General features: G+C 36.8%; 1 protein-coding gene and 1 long non-coding RNA gene across 3 annotated transcripts; both read right to left on the reverse strand.

The window, feature by feature from the left end:
• Positions 1–1,837: 1,837 nt before the first annotated feature.
• On the reverse strand, positions 1,838–3,740 carry LOC106421239. Of its 2 annotated transcripts, XR_001284148.3 has the most exons (5): positions 3,466–3,740; positions 3,219–3,370; positions 2,944–3,019; positions 2,431–2,687; positions 1,838–2,344 (listed from the first exon to the last, which is right to left on the reverse strand). It is a non-coding gene; the product is annotated as an uncharacterized LOC106421239 (long non-coding RNA). The 2 variants fall into 2 exon arrangements; XR_001284147.3 differs by having other exon boundaries at positions 3,219–3,737.
• A 589-nt stretch (positions 3,741–4,329) lies between these two features.
• Positions 4,330–8,194, reverse strand: LOC125586901 (bromodomain-containing protein 9-like). Its single transcript, XM_048756750.1, has 9 exons — positions 7,674–8,194; positions 7,136–7,172; positions 6,923–7,001; positions 6,770–6,815; positions 6,592–6,690; positions 6,128–6,196; positions 5,674–6,037; positions 5,434–5,582; positions 4,330–5,351 (listed from the first exon to the last, which is right to left on the reverse strand). Exons 1-9 carry the CDS (start codon positions 8,109–8,111, stop codon positions 4,683–4,685), a joined length of 1,950 nt encoding a protein of 649 aa, XP_048612707.1. The 5' UTR covers positions 8,112–8,194; the 3' UTR covers positions 4,330–4,682.
• Positions 8,195–13,906: the final 5,712 nt, after the last annotated feature.

Here is a 13,906-nt window from a genome sequence, read left to right on the forward strand (position 1 = left end):
GAACCGAAAAATCCGATCCGTACCCGGTCCGAAATATAAAAAATACCCGAATGGATCTCGTAAAGTGGTACAAAACATATCCGAACCCGAAGTGTTATTAACCGAACCCGAACGGGTAACCCGAAAACCCGAAAAAACCAAAAAATCCGAAAAGATATCCGAAGAAACCGGTTAGAATGTCCAAACTAATATACAATGTAATTATATGAAACATGAATATATACTTCAAATATTCAATTTCATATTTATTTTTATATGGTATCTAACAATAAGTATTTAAAATTTAAATAACTACTTTAAATACTTAATTATATATAAATAAGTATATATTTCTTATGTTTTGCTTTTAAATTTTAGATTTTATTTCGGGTATATCCGAACCGATCTGATATAACCCGAATCCGAATGATATATGGTTACTTTATGGGTTCTATGATGTGATACAAAACTGATCCGAACCCAATGTGTTATATCCGAACCCGACCCGTACTTGCAAATTTACTAGAATGGGACCTAGGAGGTGTTATCAAAAAGAACTGAAATCCAAAAAACCCGACCCGAACGCCAACGGGTACCCGAACGCTCATGCCTACCCTTAACTATAAACCATAATGTCTAGATTAATTAACCCTAAGGTATAAGTATATATTTACTTTTTCGATAAAATATTTAAGTCTATTTTGGTCATTTTTATTTTTAAGGTCTATATTTGTGACAAAAATATTTTTAGGTCTATCCTAGACAATTTCTCTATAGAAATCAAGAAAACTATTTATATGGGTAACTTAGACCATCTCCAATGGGGGTTCTTCCCAGTGGGGTTCTTAATATATGTATTATGTATATATATATGTATGTATATATTATATATGTATAAGTAATTGTGGGGTCCATAATTATTGTGGAACCCCATAAATAAGGGTTCTTAAAAATTCTTAAAACCCTCTTTTAAGACCATGTTTATCGGGGGGAGTTTAGGAGTTTCTTAGAGGGGAGGGACCCACAAAACACACAAAAACCAGTGACAGAAGTCACCAAACAATAGTCGACTTTACTTGGGTTCTTGTACTGTTTGCGGACCCCACTGACACGTGGCGGCCCACGATTGGTTCATTTTTAATTTATTTTTTTTAATCAGACAAAAAGAAAAAATAAAAAAATAAATTTAAGAAACCCAAAACCCAAATCACCGATAATCATGTTCTAAGAACCCTTAGAGCACCATTAACCCATGTTCTAAAAATCGGCCGCTTAGCCGTCTGGGCGCTACGCGTCACTCTTCCACCCCAATTTATACCAAATCGGTGTAGAAAATCAGATATTCTGATTTTCTCCGCCTAGACTGCTTAAATGACTGCCTAGCCGCCTAGGCGACCGCCTAATCTATTTTTTTATTGCTTTTTTTTAATAATATTTTGTTTATTTGTTTGATCTAAAATTTTATAAATATCATTTATATTCATAATTTTGATGAAAATTACACTATATTAAGTTTATATATTCTATTTGTGTGTTTTATACAATCTTAAACATGAAAATGTATTAATGTTATACACAATTAAAGATTAACATGTTTTATAACATAGTAAACACTCTAAAAATTCTGCCCCGTATAATTTTCGATTAATCCCCGATTCCCGACCGCCCGATTAGCGTCTAGCGCGTTCCCGAACAGGGCCATTAACCCATGCACGGTTTCATAGGTAGGTTTTTTTTTGTCTGATAAAAAAAAATTAATTAAAATGGAACCAATCGCGGGCCACCACGTGTCGGTGGGACCCGCGAATAGTCCAAAAAACACCCAAGATTCGGCCCTCACAGAAGAGGAGGAAAAGGCTGTTCTTAAAAAGTGAGTGGAATCCACTGATTTTTTAATTATTCTTTTGCTAAAACTCATGGCTAAGAACTAGGGTTAATGGTGCTCTTATCTATGACCCCAAAGTTACTTATACATATATAATATATACATATATATATACATATATATATATACATAACACACATATTAAGAACCCCGATGGGAAAAATCCCCATTGGAGGTGCTCTTATATATCTAAGCATTGCGTGATTTTTTTAGTGCACTCTCCATTGATGCAACATGTGGTTCCCATGCCAAGGTCCTTCCAAGAGTTGATTGAGCAACTGTTGTGGTTTCATTGATTGTTGGTGTTTGGTTCACTGGGGCCTCACCACTCCCGGTAGCACTGTTGGTGTTTGGTTCACTGGGGCCTCACCACTCCCGCTAACTTGTCACAATCTGAGCAGATGCAGGGCACACATGTAAGCTCCATCCATTGCTTGTCTCAATGCTCTCAATTTTGTTCATGCAGAGAAACTCATCAATCTATTGCGCAATGCAGCTAGAGACGTTACAAACTCAAAAGATATATTAACTTATAGAAGGGTGGACCAGAAACGGTTTATACATACCGAGGAGAATTGAGGACATATGCATTTAGCTCAGACACCATTATGGACTCGATTTTCTTCACACCAACATATTATGTGGCACTCGTGGATGAGTTAGCTCTAGACTCACCCAAACTGTGATTGGTCAAACCATCATCCCTTTACTTGCAAGTTCCAAAGAATGTAAACTTAACCACCTCACTTGCGCTCACTGTACAGTAAAATCTATATGATTTACTGTGTGGTCGTTCTGACACCGCTGTTGCAGTCTCCACTGCCTGACAGTTCCCCATTTCACGGCGGAGAAAAGTAGAAGATAGAGAAGTTAGAATAAGCTAAATGAAAGCTACTGAAGAAATAAACAAAAGAAAGCTACTGGGGAAAAAATAAGATAATCAAGACCAGAACAAATGGTCTTACAGAAATATTTGGATAAAAAGTTTAATAATCAATTCCTGAACAAAGTGAAACAGAATCAACAAACCAAACAATAATCATCTCTCGAATATTTAAAGATTTAAACGCTGGAGTTACCTTTTCGTCGAGGAGGAGCATTCACATTCCTGAACCTTAGGAGGCGGACCTTGATGGTGGAGATACAATAACCATACTTCAATTCAGTGAGGAGGACAGAGGAATTAGCAATTTTCCAGGACAGATTTCTTTAAAAGATAATTAATGAGGAGAAACAACTGATGAATCTCACAGGACAAAACATACTCTTTATATTAAATGGAAACCTTTATCATTATTCAAATCAAGAATTTAAAACTTTTCAAGAAATAGATTGAAGATCATGAGTTTTGTACCTTTGCATTAGTATGAGCATGTCTATACACATAAGCTCAATCCTCGCTTCACGTACCTCGGCTCCCAAAATAGGCGGACCTCCACGGTGGTGGTCCAACCATCCCTCAAGTCGGCAAGGAAGAGAGCGTAGTTAGTCAGAACGTGTAGAAATCTATATGATGGAGAGGAATGAATAATATGAGTTTTGATGCAATGAGATAACCTATTTATAGTGGATGATTCACACAATAGCAATAATGGGGATACATTGAATGACAGATTGAGGAGTGGTGAGATGTTGTTGATGAGGTCGTTGAAGACGACGATTGGATGAATCTGATTCTCGTAACGTTTCCAAGAATTTATTTGTCGGTGAGTTGGAAGTCAATCGAAAGACACCACCGTCGGGTTCTAACAGGCTATCGCTGGAAACAATGGCTTCATGTATTACTGATGGAGGTTCGACGCTGGTTAGATGAACGGTCTAAGCATTCGTCGGAAAAAAAAAACATTTTTAGGCGACGCGAAGAGAAGATGAAAACGAAGTGTCGTTTTTTGAAAAAGGAAGCCCAACAAATAACAATATCACAAAGCCCATATATCCTAAGAAAAAAGCCCATCTGAATTCAGATTAATAAAGCTCAGCGTTTTGGAAGAAGCAGGACACGTGTCGTCACTACGGAACACGACTTTGCGACGTAGATAATGATTAAACAATACTTTATATAAATAGATTTGATGTTTTGTTTTAAAGATAAGTGCAATAACTACACTCTAAAACATTAATCTTTCAAATACAATAGCAAAATCTAAAACATCAATCATTCAGTATATAAACTAATAAACAAATACTTTTTTTGTTTCATTTTAATGGTTGTTCTAGGTTTATGCACATAAATTAAAAAAACATATGATTTTGTATATTTCTAAAATAAAAACACAATTACTTATATACTTAACCATATTTGAACTAATAGAAAAATAAAGTGAAAAATCTTATTAATAGATTTTGCATTGAAATTTTAAAACGACATTTTGAAACGATAATTTTTCCCTATATTGATAATTAAATAGAAACGCATAGTCATATACAAGTTACAAGAAAGAAACTGATGATAATCTTCCGAAAAGTCCAATGCCAAAGATCTTTCGTTTCATCTTCTTTTTTATAAAGGTTTAAGAACTTACAACATCACCATATTGGGAAAAAAAACTAGAAAAAAAACAAAACTACAAACTATTCTACAGCTTGCGAGACACTCATGTGATTTTCATTTTTCTCTTTTACCACTAAAAATATGGATGTTCCAACAATCTGTACAATAGAGATGCGTGTCCCTTATATTTTCATGTCACAACAAATAGGCCATGACCTTTCCCACAAGTGATTTTCATCCCTGAAAATACATTGGCTGAGATAGCCTTTGGAAAGTGCCTCTTTCTTTTTCTCATCCTTCGTCTTCCAAAGAGATCCATTCATCTTCTCATAGCTGTAATGCCAGATCAGGATGCTGCGACGAGGACGAACTAGTCTGCTGGTTGGCCCCGGGAGAGTTTGGCGATACAATCCTAGCGTTAAGGTCCGGTGGAAACCGGTGGAACTCCTGTTTGTTATAAGGAAACAACAACCCTTGCTGTTGGGAGCCCGGTACGGCCTCGGTGGTTGAGTTTGGTTGCTGCTGACTCGTGACACCGATCATCGGACTTGGACTATGGCTGAATCCACTGAATCTGCGGTTGCTGCTCTCAGGTTTGATCAGCGGTCCTGCCTGTCGGGAGGAGGACGATGATGGGAACTCAGAAACCAAGACACGAGAAGGTGCAGTCTCTTCGATTCCTTGAGCAGAAGAAGAATGTCTGTTTCCTATGAAAGCGCTCGAGACTGAAGCGGCTGGAGAAAGGATTCTGTTCGAATGATCATCAGATGCTAAGTCATTAGAACACTTTTGCTTTCCCAGCAAGGTTTGTTTTTGATGATCATCATCCTCTTCAGTTCCTGAAGGGTTGTCTCCAACCCAACCTAGACCAAATTTAACTCCAGAGGGCAACGCGGTTCCGATTCTCTTTGATGCAATTTTCCAAGCAACAGGACCAAGATTCGCAGCGTATCGTGCTAGACTCCTCGCGTAACCGTACTCAGTGTTCAGCCCAACCTAATGAATAAGGAAAACAAACGGTCAGACTCCTGTTTCACCGTGCAGAAGGGTATTATAATATTGATTGGGAATAGCGTACTGGAATCAACTGTTTCAACTCGTCTTCAAGCGTTGTTAAAACCGAGGGCTCCTGTGTACAAGTTGATAAGTGGTTGTAGGTATCGCGTCTGTTATCATCGACATTGAAATGTTTCATTCCATACTTGTTAACCGCCTTCACAACCGAAGCTGCAGAGAAACCGAAAAGATAATTTATATTTGGCACAAAAAAAAGAAAAATCTGAAAGAAGGTAAGAGGGCAAAGGTAGAGATGTTTTACGTGGAAACTCATTCTCCCAATCTACAGACCAGCCACTTTGGGTTTCGCTGTTATGATTGATCCTAACCGATGTTTCTGCCTGACGGAACTTGTTTGAAGGAGGAGTCTTTCTTAGATTGTAAGCACCAGAAAACTTATTAGAGCTATCTCCTCCAGGAATGAGCGCATCAGCTGAAATTTCGGAAGCAGTACGGTCAATGGAAGATGGTTCAGGCTGTTTCTTGGGAGGACGGCCTCTTCTGGCAACTTTTGGCTGCTGCTGCTGCTGCTGCTGTTGTTCTTGTTGGCTTTGTGGTTCTTCATCATCACTCTCTTGCCTTAAATTCTCAAAATCCTTTTTAGCCAGTTCTTGTATAGCCCTCGCCTACAAGCCAAAATGAAGCGCTTTTTCAGAAACATGGAACCACACGATATATCAGAAGGAAAAAACAGGAGATAAAAATTTAAGACATACCTGTCGATAATATACAGTGTCTGATGAATTGTATTCCATTGCATTTGAACATATTAAAAACACATCTCCCTGCAAACAGGAACAGGGCCAGAAGGGACACTCGTCAGGAAAAGGAAACAAAAGAGCTGTTCCAACACCAATCTCCACACGAATTTCACATGTAATCAATATAGGAGGCAAATTTGAATCTAAACAGATTAATAGTTACTACGAGTGGAACACAAATTTTGAAACATCCTTAGGTCTGTACCCTACGGTACATATAACATGCACGCCAAACAACATCATGCATTGGCTCTCCATAAACCATAAGAAGCTATAAGAAAATTTTAAAATGACGATGCCACAACATAATCTTTAGCACAAGCCAAAAACAAACTAACTCGAAAGAATCAAAGATAGGACCCTATTGGAAGTTAGAAGTATCAAAGAGTCGTCCAATGCTCTCAGAGTACAAGACTGACCTCAAATTGTTCTAAACTGGCATATGCTCCAGAGTCTAATTTCTTCCGCACTGTGCTAAAGTCCATTGGATTCGTGATAATCTCATGATAATCAGGAAGCTGTAACACATACCAAACAGATATAAGACAAACAGAACATTAGCGAGCTTAAACATCAACATAAGGGACAGACAGTCACCTCCTCAGGATCAACCGGATCTGAGTAAACGCCGTAAGTATCTTTCCTACAAGTGTTTGTAAAACAACATAGATCAAACAAAAGCATTAACCCAGCTTTAACCAAAATACAAAATAATGAGACTTATGTCAGAGAGAAAGGAAATGAAAATACTTTTGAAGTCTATCGAGGATGAACACCAACAACTTTTTGTCCGGCAAAGGAGTAGTGGGACCAGACTCCACGGGAGACCCTGTCCACATGTCAATCAAGTTTTAAAATTAATCATCAGCAAAATCTCCCCTTTTTATCCTCGTACGTACGTACGAATCATCAGATAAATTAAATAAACGAAAATAAAAAAAAAGGGGGTCTTTATACGGGTACCTTGAAGAATGTCTGTCGCTTTCGAAGCCTTTTCTCCCTGCAGAGAATTAGAGAATTACCAAACAGATCATCATCATCATCATCATCAACTCCAAGAATCCACTAAAAATGTGAGCTTTTTCCCGCAAATCATAGAAAAAACAAGTAGATATGCTCCGTGTAAATTGAAAGTATAACTAAGAGACACATGAAGGTTTCAGTGCAGAGGCATCTTTAATTCGATAAAATACCATAAATCAGAGAATTTAAAATATATAATATTCATATTAAATCGAGGATAAAAACTGATAAACACAGCAACACACAAAAAAAAAAAAGGAAAATAATTTAGGGATAAAGCTGAAATACGAATTATCTACCAATCAAAATCAAGACACAGTCAAACTCATCTCTTTATACTTCAAGCAGAAGACGAACGAACACTCACAATATAAACGCGCGAAATCCCCAACTATATAATTTAAACCTAATTTCGACTCTCTTTTTTTTAAATTATAATTAAATCCATAGCTTTAACGACTCGAATTAGAAAACGAACCGTGAATCCAGATCCGCCGCCGCCACCACCGATCTTCCGTCTATTAAAGGAAGCCTCAGGAGTCTCGTCGAGGTTCAGATCGGAACCGCCTGATTGGGAATTAGGAGAATGTCGATGAGAGTGGGAGTTTAATCCGTGCAAGAGCCTGTGTTTCTTCTCCCGCCGCTCGTCGTCGTCTTCCTCATCGTCGTCCTTGGTCCAAGGGGCATCGGAAGAAGAGACTCCGTTGGGATTAGGGTTCCGGCGCTTGGATCGGGTGCCGGAGTTGGGAGAATTAGGGTTTTGGGAAGCGGATCTAGGGTCATCGTGGTTGTTTCTGTGGTGTTGCTGCTGCTGCTGCTGTAACTGTTGCTGTTTGATAGCTCGCTTCTGAAGGTCTAGAAGAGATGGCCTCCCTTTCTTCTTCTTCTTCGTCATTGTATCAGCTACCTCACCCATTCTCTCTCTCTCTCTCTCCTCTCTTTCTCCTCTCCTGTACAGGCGTTTGGTTTCGTGTTTTCTTACGTTTTTTTTTTTTAATTAAAAATGAAATTAAAACTAGAGAATTACTTGGCTGAACTCGCACGTGCCGAAAGGGTAATGTAACCTAAGTGGGTATTTGGGCCTTAACAGGCTTGAGGACGGTTTTCTGTTATGTGTCATGTCATGCTCATGGTTGTGCGCGCGCTATACACCTTTCTGATAGAAATTGATAAGGAACTTTGTAGTTCCGGTGGTGAATCGTATTTTAAAACTCTCTCTCTCTAATCTTCTATTGAGTCATATGCTAGCTAGCTAGTTGTTTAATCGAGTGTTTCTCTAATCGTATAACAACCAATGACGTGTCATTGGAGATTTTGGTAGTGTTTTAGCCTGTTATAAATTTTATTGAGCTTTGACTACCTTTTAGTTTCAATTTGTTGGGATTGTTAAAGCCAATGTTCAACTCTACTCTATATTGTCTGATTAGTACGATTAGGTATGTTAACATGGGTAATTATCCATGGGTTTACCCAAACCCACTAATAATGGGTTGGGTTTTTACCCATCTAAGATTTATTGGGTCGACCATGGGTATAATTTTAAAATCCATATTTATATTGGGTAAATACAAAAGGGCAATGGTGTACCCATGGGTTTTCAGTTATATTATTATTATATTTTCATCATTTTAGTTAAATTATATAAAATTTGCAAAAACTTTTTTCCATCAAAACCAAAAAATGAATTTTTCCGCCAAAACCGTAAAAATAAATTATCTCACATAAACCAAAATATGAGTTTTCCCGCCGAAACCGAAAAATCGATTTTTCCTGCCGAAACCGCAAAACCGAGTTTTCCCGCCAAAACCGAAAACCGAATTTTTCGCCAAAACCGCAAAACTGAATTTTCCCGCAAAACCGAATTTTCTCGCCAAAATCCCAAAACCGCAAAACCGAGTTTTTCTGCCAAAACCTTAAAATCGAGTTTTCCGACTGAAAACCGTAAAATCGAGTTTTCCCGCCAAAACCGCAAAACCGCAAAACCGAGTTTTCTCGCCAAAACCGCAAAAACAAGTTTTTCCGCCAAAACCGCAAAACCAAATTTTTCCGCCAAAACCAAAAAACCGAGTTTTCCCGCCGAAACCAAAAAATCGAGTTTTCCTGCCAAAACCGAAAAACTGAGTTTTCCCGCCAAAACCGAAAAAGGAGTTTTTTCGCCAAAACCGAAAAAGAGTTTTTTCGCCAAAACCGCAAAACCGAATTTTTCCGCCAAAACTACAAAAAGAGTTTCTCCGCCGAAACCACAAAATTGAGTTTTCCCGCCAAAACCACAAAATGAGTTTTCCCGCCAAAACCGGAAAATCGAATTTTCCTGCCGAAACCGCAAAACCGAGTTTTTCCGCCAAAATCGAAAACGAGTTTTTGCGCTAAACACAAGTTTTTCTATAAAATTGTGAAATCTTGTTTATATATTAAAGCTTACATTAATGATATTAATATTTTACATGATCTTTTTAGAATAAATAAAATAATACTTTGGGTTTGGATTTCAACCTTGATGTTTCTGGGTTTTTGCAGGTTGGGTATAAACTTGGTTGGGTTATCTGTGGGTTGGGCTGGGATGGGTTATTTTACCCTACGTTAACATCCCTAAGTACGATATTGTCCACTTTGTGTTTAAGAGGCAAGCCCGCATGGATTTACTTTTGGTTTCTTTTCCAAAAGGCATCATACTAATTAGAGTTGGATTTACTTTTGGTTTCCTTTCCAAAACCAAAAAGTTAGAAATTTATAGTGGAGCAGTGTACGATAAGAAGATGCCATTGTATTTTTGGTGTGATTCCAAATTTATAAGAGTCTGGATTTCTTAAAGGAAGAGGTGATGAATGGTTAAGATTTTTAATTAATTCTGGTTTTAGTAATATTATTGAATTGACGTTTGTTTCGTTAACTACTACCTACTACGTACGGTTTGGTTAGTTATTTAAATTAGATTTAAATGGTTTGATTTAAGTGTTAAACATGGTTTAAGCTAGTGGCATAAACTTGTAATATTTAAAGAAAACTGAAGGTTAATTTCAATTTGTACTCCAGTTTTAATAGATTTAATATGATTAAAAATATACATGTTAAACTATTAAAAGTAATTGATTTTCTCCTATGTTCACTTACATTTCCATCTGATTAAGTTCAATTACTTGGTCTTGACTGATCTGTTAGTAGTTTCGATTTCACACAGATTTGGTCTTGATGCGTGTTTTTCTTTTTTTGCCAAATCGGGTAAGAACCCTTAGCCATAGTTGAGAAAGTAAAAAAGTAGAGTAGACACAACTTTGAAACAAAGATAAATAAACATATTAAAACTGTGACACCCCGGTTTATTGTATATGAAAATGTTTAACAGAATTGATTTGATTATATAAGTCATGAAAAGTGTGGTTATCTTTTCGGGGACATAACCATTTAGAACTCCAGAGTTAGTGTGCTTGAGCTGGAATAGTAAAAGGATGGGTGACCTACCAAGAAGTGATTCGCGGTATTGTGTGAGTGATTGCAGAGTTACTAAACAATGATATCGAGCCTTCGGGAAAAATAACGCACTGCCTGTCGGATGGAATGTGGCCCACATGCCGAGTGAGCGGGCGTGAGTGTCCCATTAGCTTTTGGCGGTCGGGAAGTGGTATCAGAACCGAATCCATACAAGTGTGGAGTCAGTAAAGGCTCATACTAACGTGGGTAACAATCTTGGGGCGCATCGAGGGCGTTGCGTTCTTTGAGAGGACATGAATTATAACATATGGGTTTGTGGTATATGAAAAACTTAAGAGAACTGATTTGGCTCCCTAAGTCACCAAAAGTGCGCTTACCTTTTCGGGCACACATCCATTAGAACTCTAGAATTAAGTTTGCTTGAGCTGGATTAGTGAAAAGATTGGTGACATGCCGGAAAGTGATTTGTGATACCGTGTGAGTGAGGCCAAAGCATGAGGAAATGTCATGTGGTGATTGAAAGGTCAGTAAACAATTATATCGAGCCTTTGGAAAATTAATGCACCACCCGTTGAATGGAATGGAGCCCACGGGGTGAGTAAGCGGATGTGTCTGGCCCATTACCTGTGGGCGGTCGGACGTTACAAGTGGTATCAGAGCCGAACCCAGACAAGTGAAGAGTCAATGAAGGCTCACACTAACATGGATAACGATCTTAGGGTGCAAAGAGGGTGTTGCATTCTTTATGAATGGGTGAATTGTAACATCCCGGCTTGTGGTATTTGAAAAAGCTTAAGAAAATTGATTTGGCTACCTATGTCACCAAAGAGCACTTACAATTTCCGTCACACATCTGTTTAGAACTCCAGAGTTAAGTGTGTTTGATCTGGAGTAGTGGAATGATGGGTGATCTATCGGGAAGTGATTTGCGATATCGTGTGAGTGAGGCCAAAGCACGGGTAAAGGGTCATGTGGTGATTGCAGGGTTTGTAAACAATGATTTTGAGCCTTCGAAAAATTAACGCACCGTCTGTCGTACATAATGGGACCCACGGACCGAGTGAACGAGAGTTGGTAGTCCATTAGCTGTGGATTGTCTGGGCGTTACAAAAACATTAGACAAAGATTCAATAGCACATGTTTGAAATTAACCATAGCTAGGCGACATGGATATTCAATTCTCATTGCGAACAATCAGATCAGCCTAACATGAACAAGTCTTGAGAAGATTAATCGGTTGGATCTCAGCCTAAATAGTATTTCGTCAAACAAAGAAAAAGGGGGACAGTCAGATTTAAATGGAGTAAAAGCGGCAGTCTTACCTTGTTTCAAAAAATCTTATTATGTAATTTATCTTGAACTCGATTGGAGATATAAGAGCATCTGCAACCCTAATTCATTTTCTGCTCCAAACATCATTTTGGAGTAAAATATACTCCAGTCTCACTTCGTTTTCAACTCCAAAATTGAGTGATGACTAGGGTTACTATGGTCATTACTCAATTTTGGAGTTGAGATTTTTTTAACTTATGTGATGGTTCTTTAATTTTTAATTTTTTTATTTCATACTAAAATAATTTAAAAATAATACTATAACATGAAAAGAAATATGATTTCCACAAGAGATTATTTAATAATTTTACATAAAGAAGTATAAACTAATAAAAATGCCAAAACTAAACATAACATATAAAATAAATAAACATAAAATAAGTGATCTAATAATCTATTAAATCATTTTTGGAACTGCTACAATATGAAAATGACCGTTTTAAATTGTTTTGTTCGATTTAAAAAAATCAAAGATAAAAAAGCTCATTATTCATCATGGATGCATTAGTTGACCATTTGCGAAAAATAATATTCCAATGCTCATTATTGAACCAAAATATGCTATCTTATGTATATGTATATATATATGATTATTTTACTTTTTAATAATAACTGTTTATTTTAAATAAATTATATTTTATGAAAGTTTTATAAAAAAATAAATTATATTTTATGAAAGTTTTATAAACATAAGATAGTTGGGGTTAATTGATAATTTTTTATAAGTAGAAGGTGCTACTAACAATGATTAATTAAATAAAAGTGAAATTATTTTCAAATATTACATTTGAAGTAAAAAATGAACTAATACATTGGAGTGAAACCCAACTTCAATTTAGTGTTGCATCATTTTAGGGTAAAAATGGAGTAATATATTGGAGATGCTCTAACTAGAGTAAAGAATTAAAAGAACTTTTGAAGGGGAAAATAATGTTTTCAAAATTTCTTGTTTCTCCAATTAGTTCTAAAAGAAATTTAGAATAATTTTCCTCAAAAAAATAGAAATAAACAAATAAAAAGTATTTTATTATTCAATTATGATAATATCTACCTATTTTATAAAAAAAAATAAAGTTCATTTTAGTTCATTTATTTGGATTTTGTTAATTTGAAAATTCATTCTTCTAATAGTCATCAGCTAATCTAAAATAAATTGCATAAAATATACTAATTTACGATTCATTAAAGTCATTTTATTGTGTATTTTGACTGTAGCACCTTTTTTATATTTCTTGATTTTATGCTTGCTATTTTTATCGTACGTGTTTGCACTTTTCACAAACAGATATTGCATTCATTAACCCAAAAAGAAAACAAATTCACTAACTAACCAAAATCTGATAAACCAAGTGGTGATCGACCCATATCAGGTCCAAACCGTCCGGTCCATCAGGTATCCATCCGGCCCATACGCTAATGACTTAGACGAATAAGAGTTTACATTTATCTATACTTGATGTTTATCTTTTTCCATATGTATTTAGGATAAGTACTATTTCCTATTCCTATTAGGAATAAGATTTCTTTTTCTCTTATGACGGTCTAAATAAAACGGTCTAATACTTGTATAAATATAGACCTCTGGTCATGAGTAATAAGAAGCTTACATAGCATCTCTTTTATAACACGTTATCAGCACGATAGCCTCTAACCCTAAGCCCCCACGAAATTCCTTAAACTCAGCCGAATATCACAAAACCCTAATTCCGGCGGAACTTCAAAGAGATCATTCTCCCAAACCGTGAGGAACCAGATGACGAGCAATATATCAAATTGAAGCTCTCGCCGAGACGAATCATACACTGCAAACCGCTTGTCGATCCGATCACTGGCGCGCCGTCACGCTCTGCTACAGTACGCGTCGCCGATTTGCTTTGGAACCCTAATCGTTTTCCTAACCCAAATCCGAGCTCTATCTCTCTCTTTAAGTTAGCTCTTTCCAGACGTGAT

This window comes from Brassica napus, chromosome C5 (genome assembly GCF_020379485.1).
Source record: "Brassica napus cultivar Da-Ae chromosome C5, Da-Ae, whole genome shotgun sequence".
Taxonomy (NCBI): Eukaryota; Viridiplantae; Streptophyta; class Magnoliopsida; order Brassicales; family Brassicaceae; genus Brassica; species Brassica napus.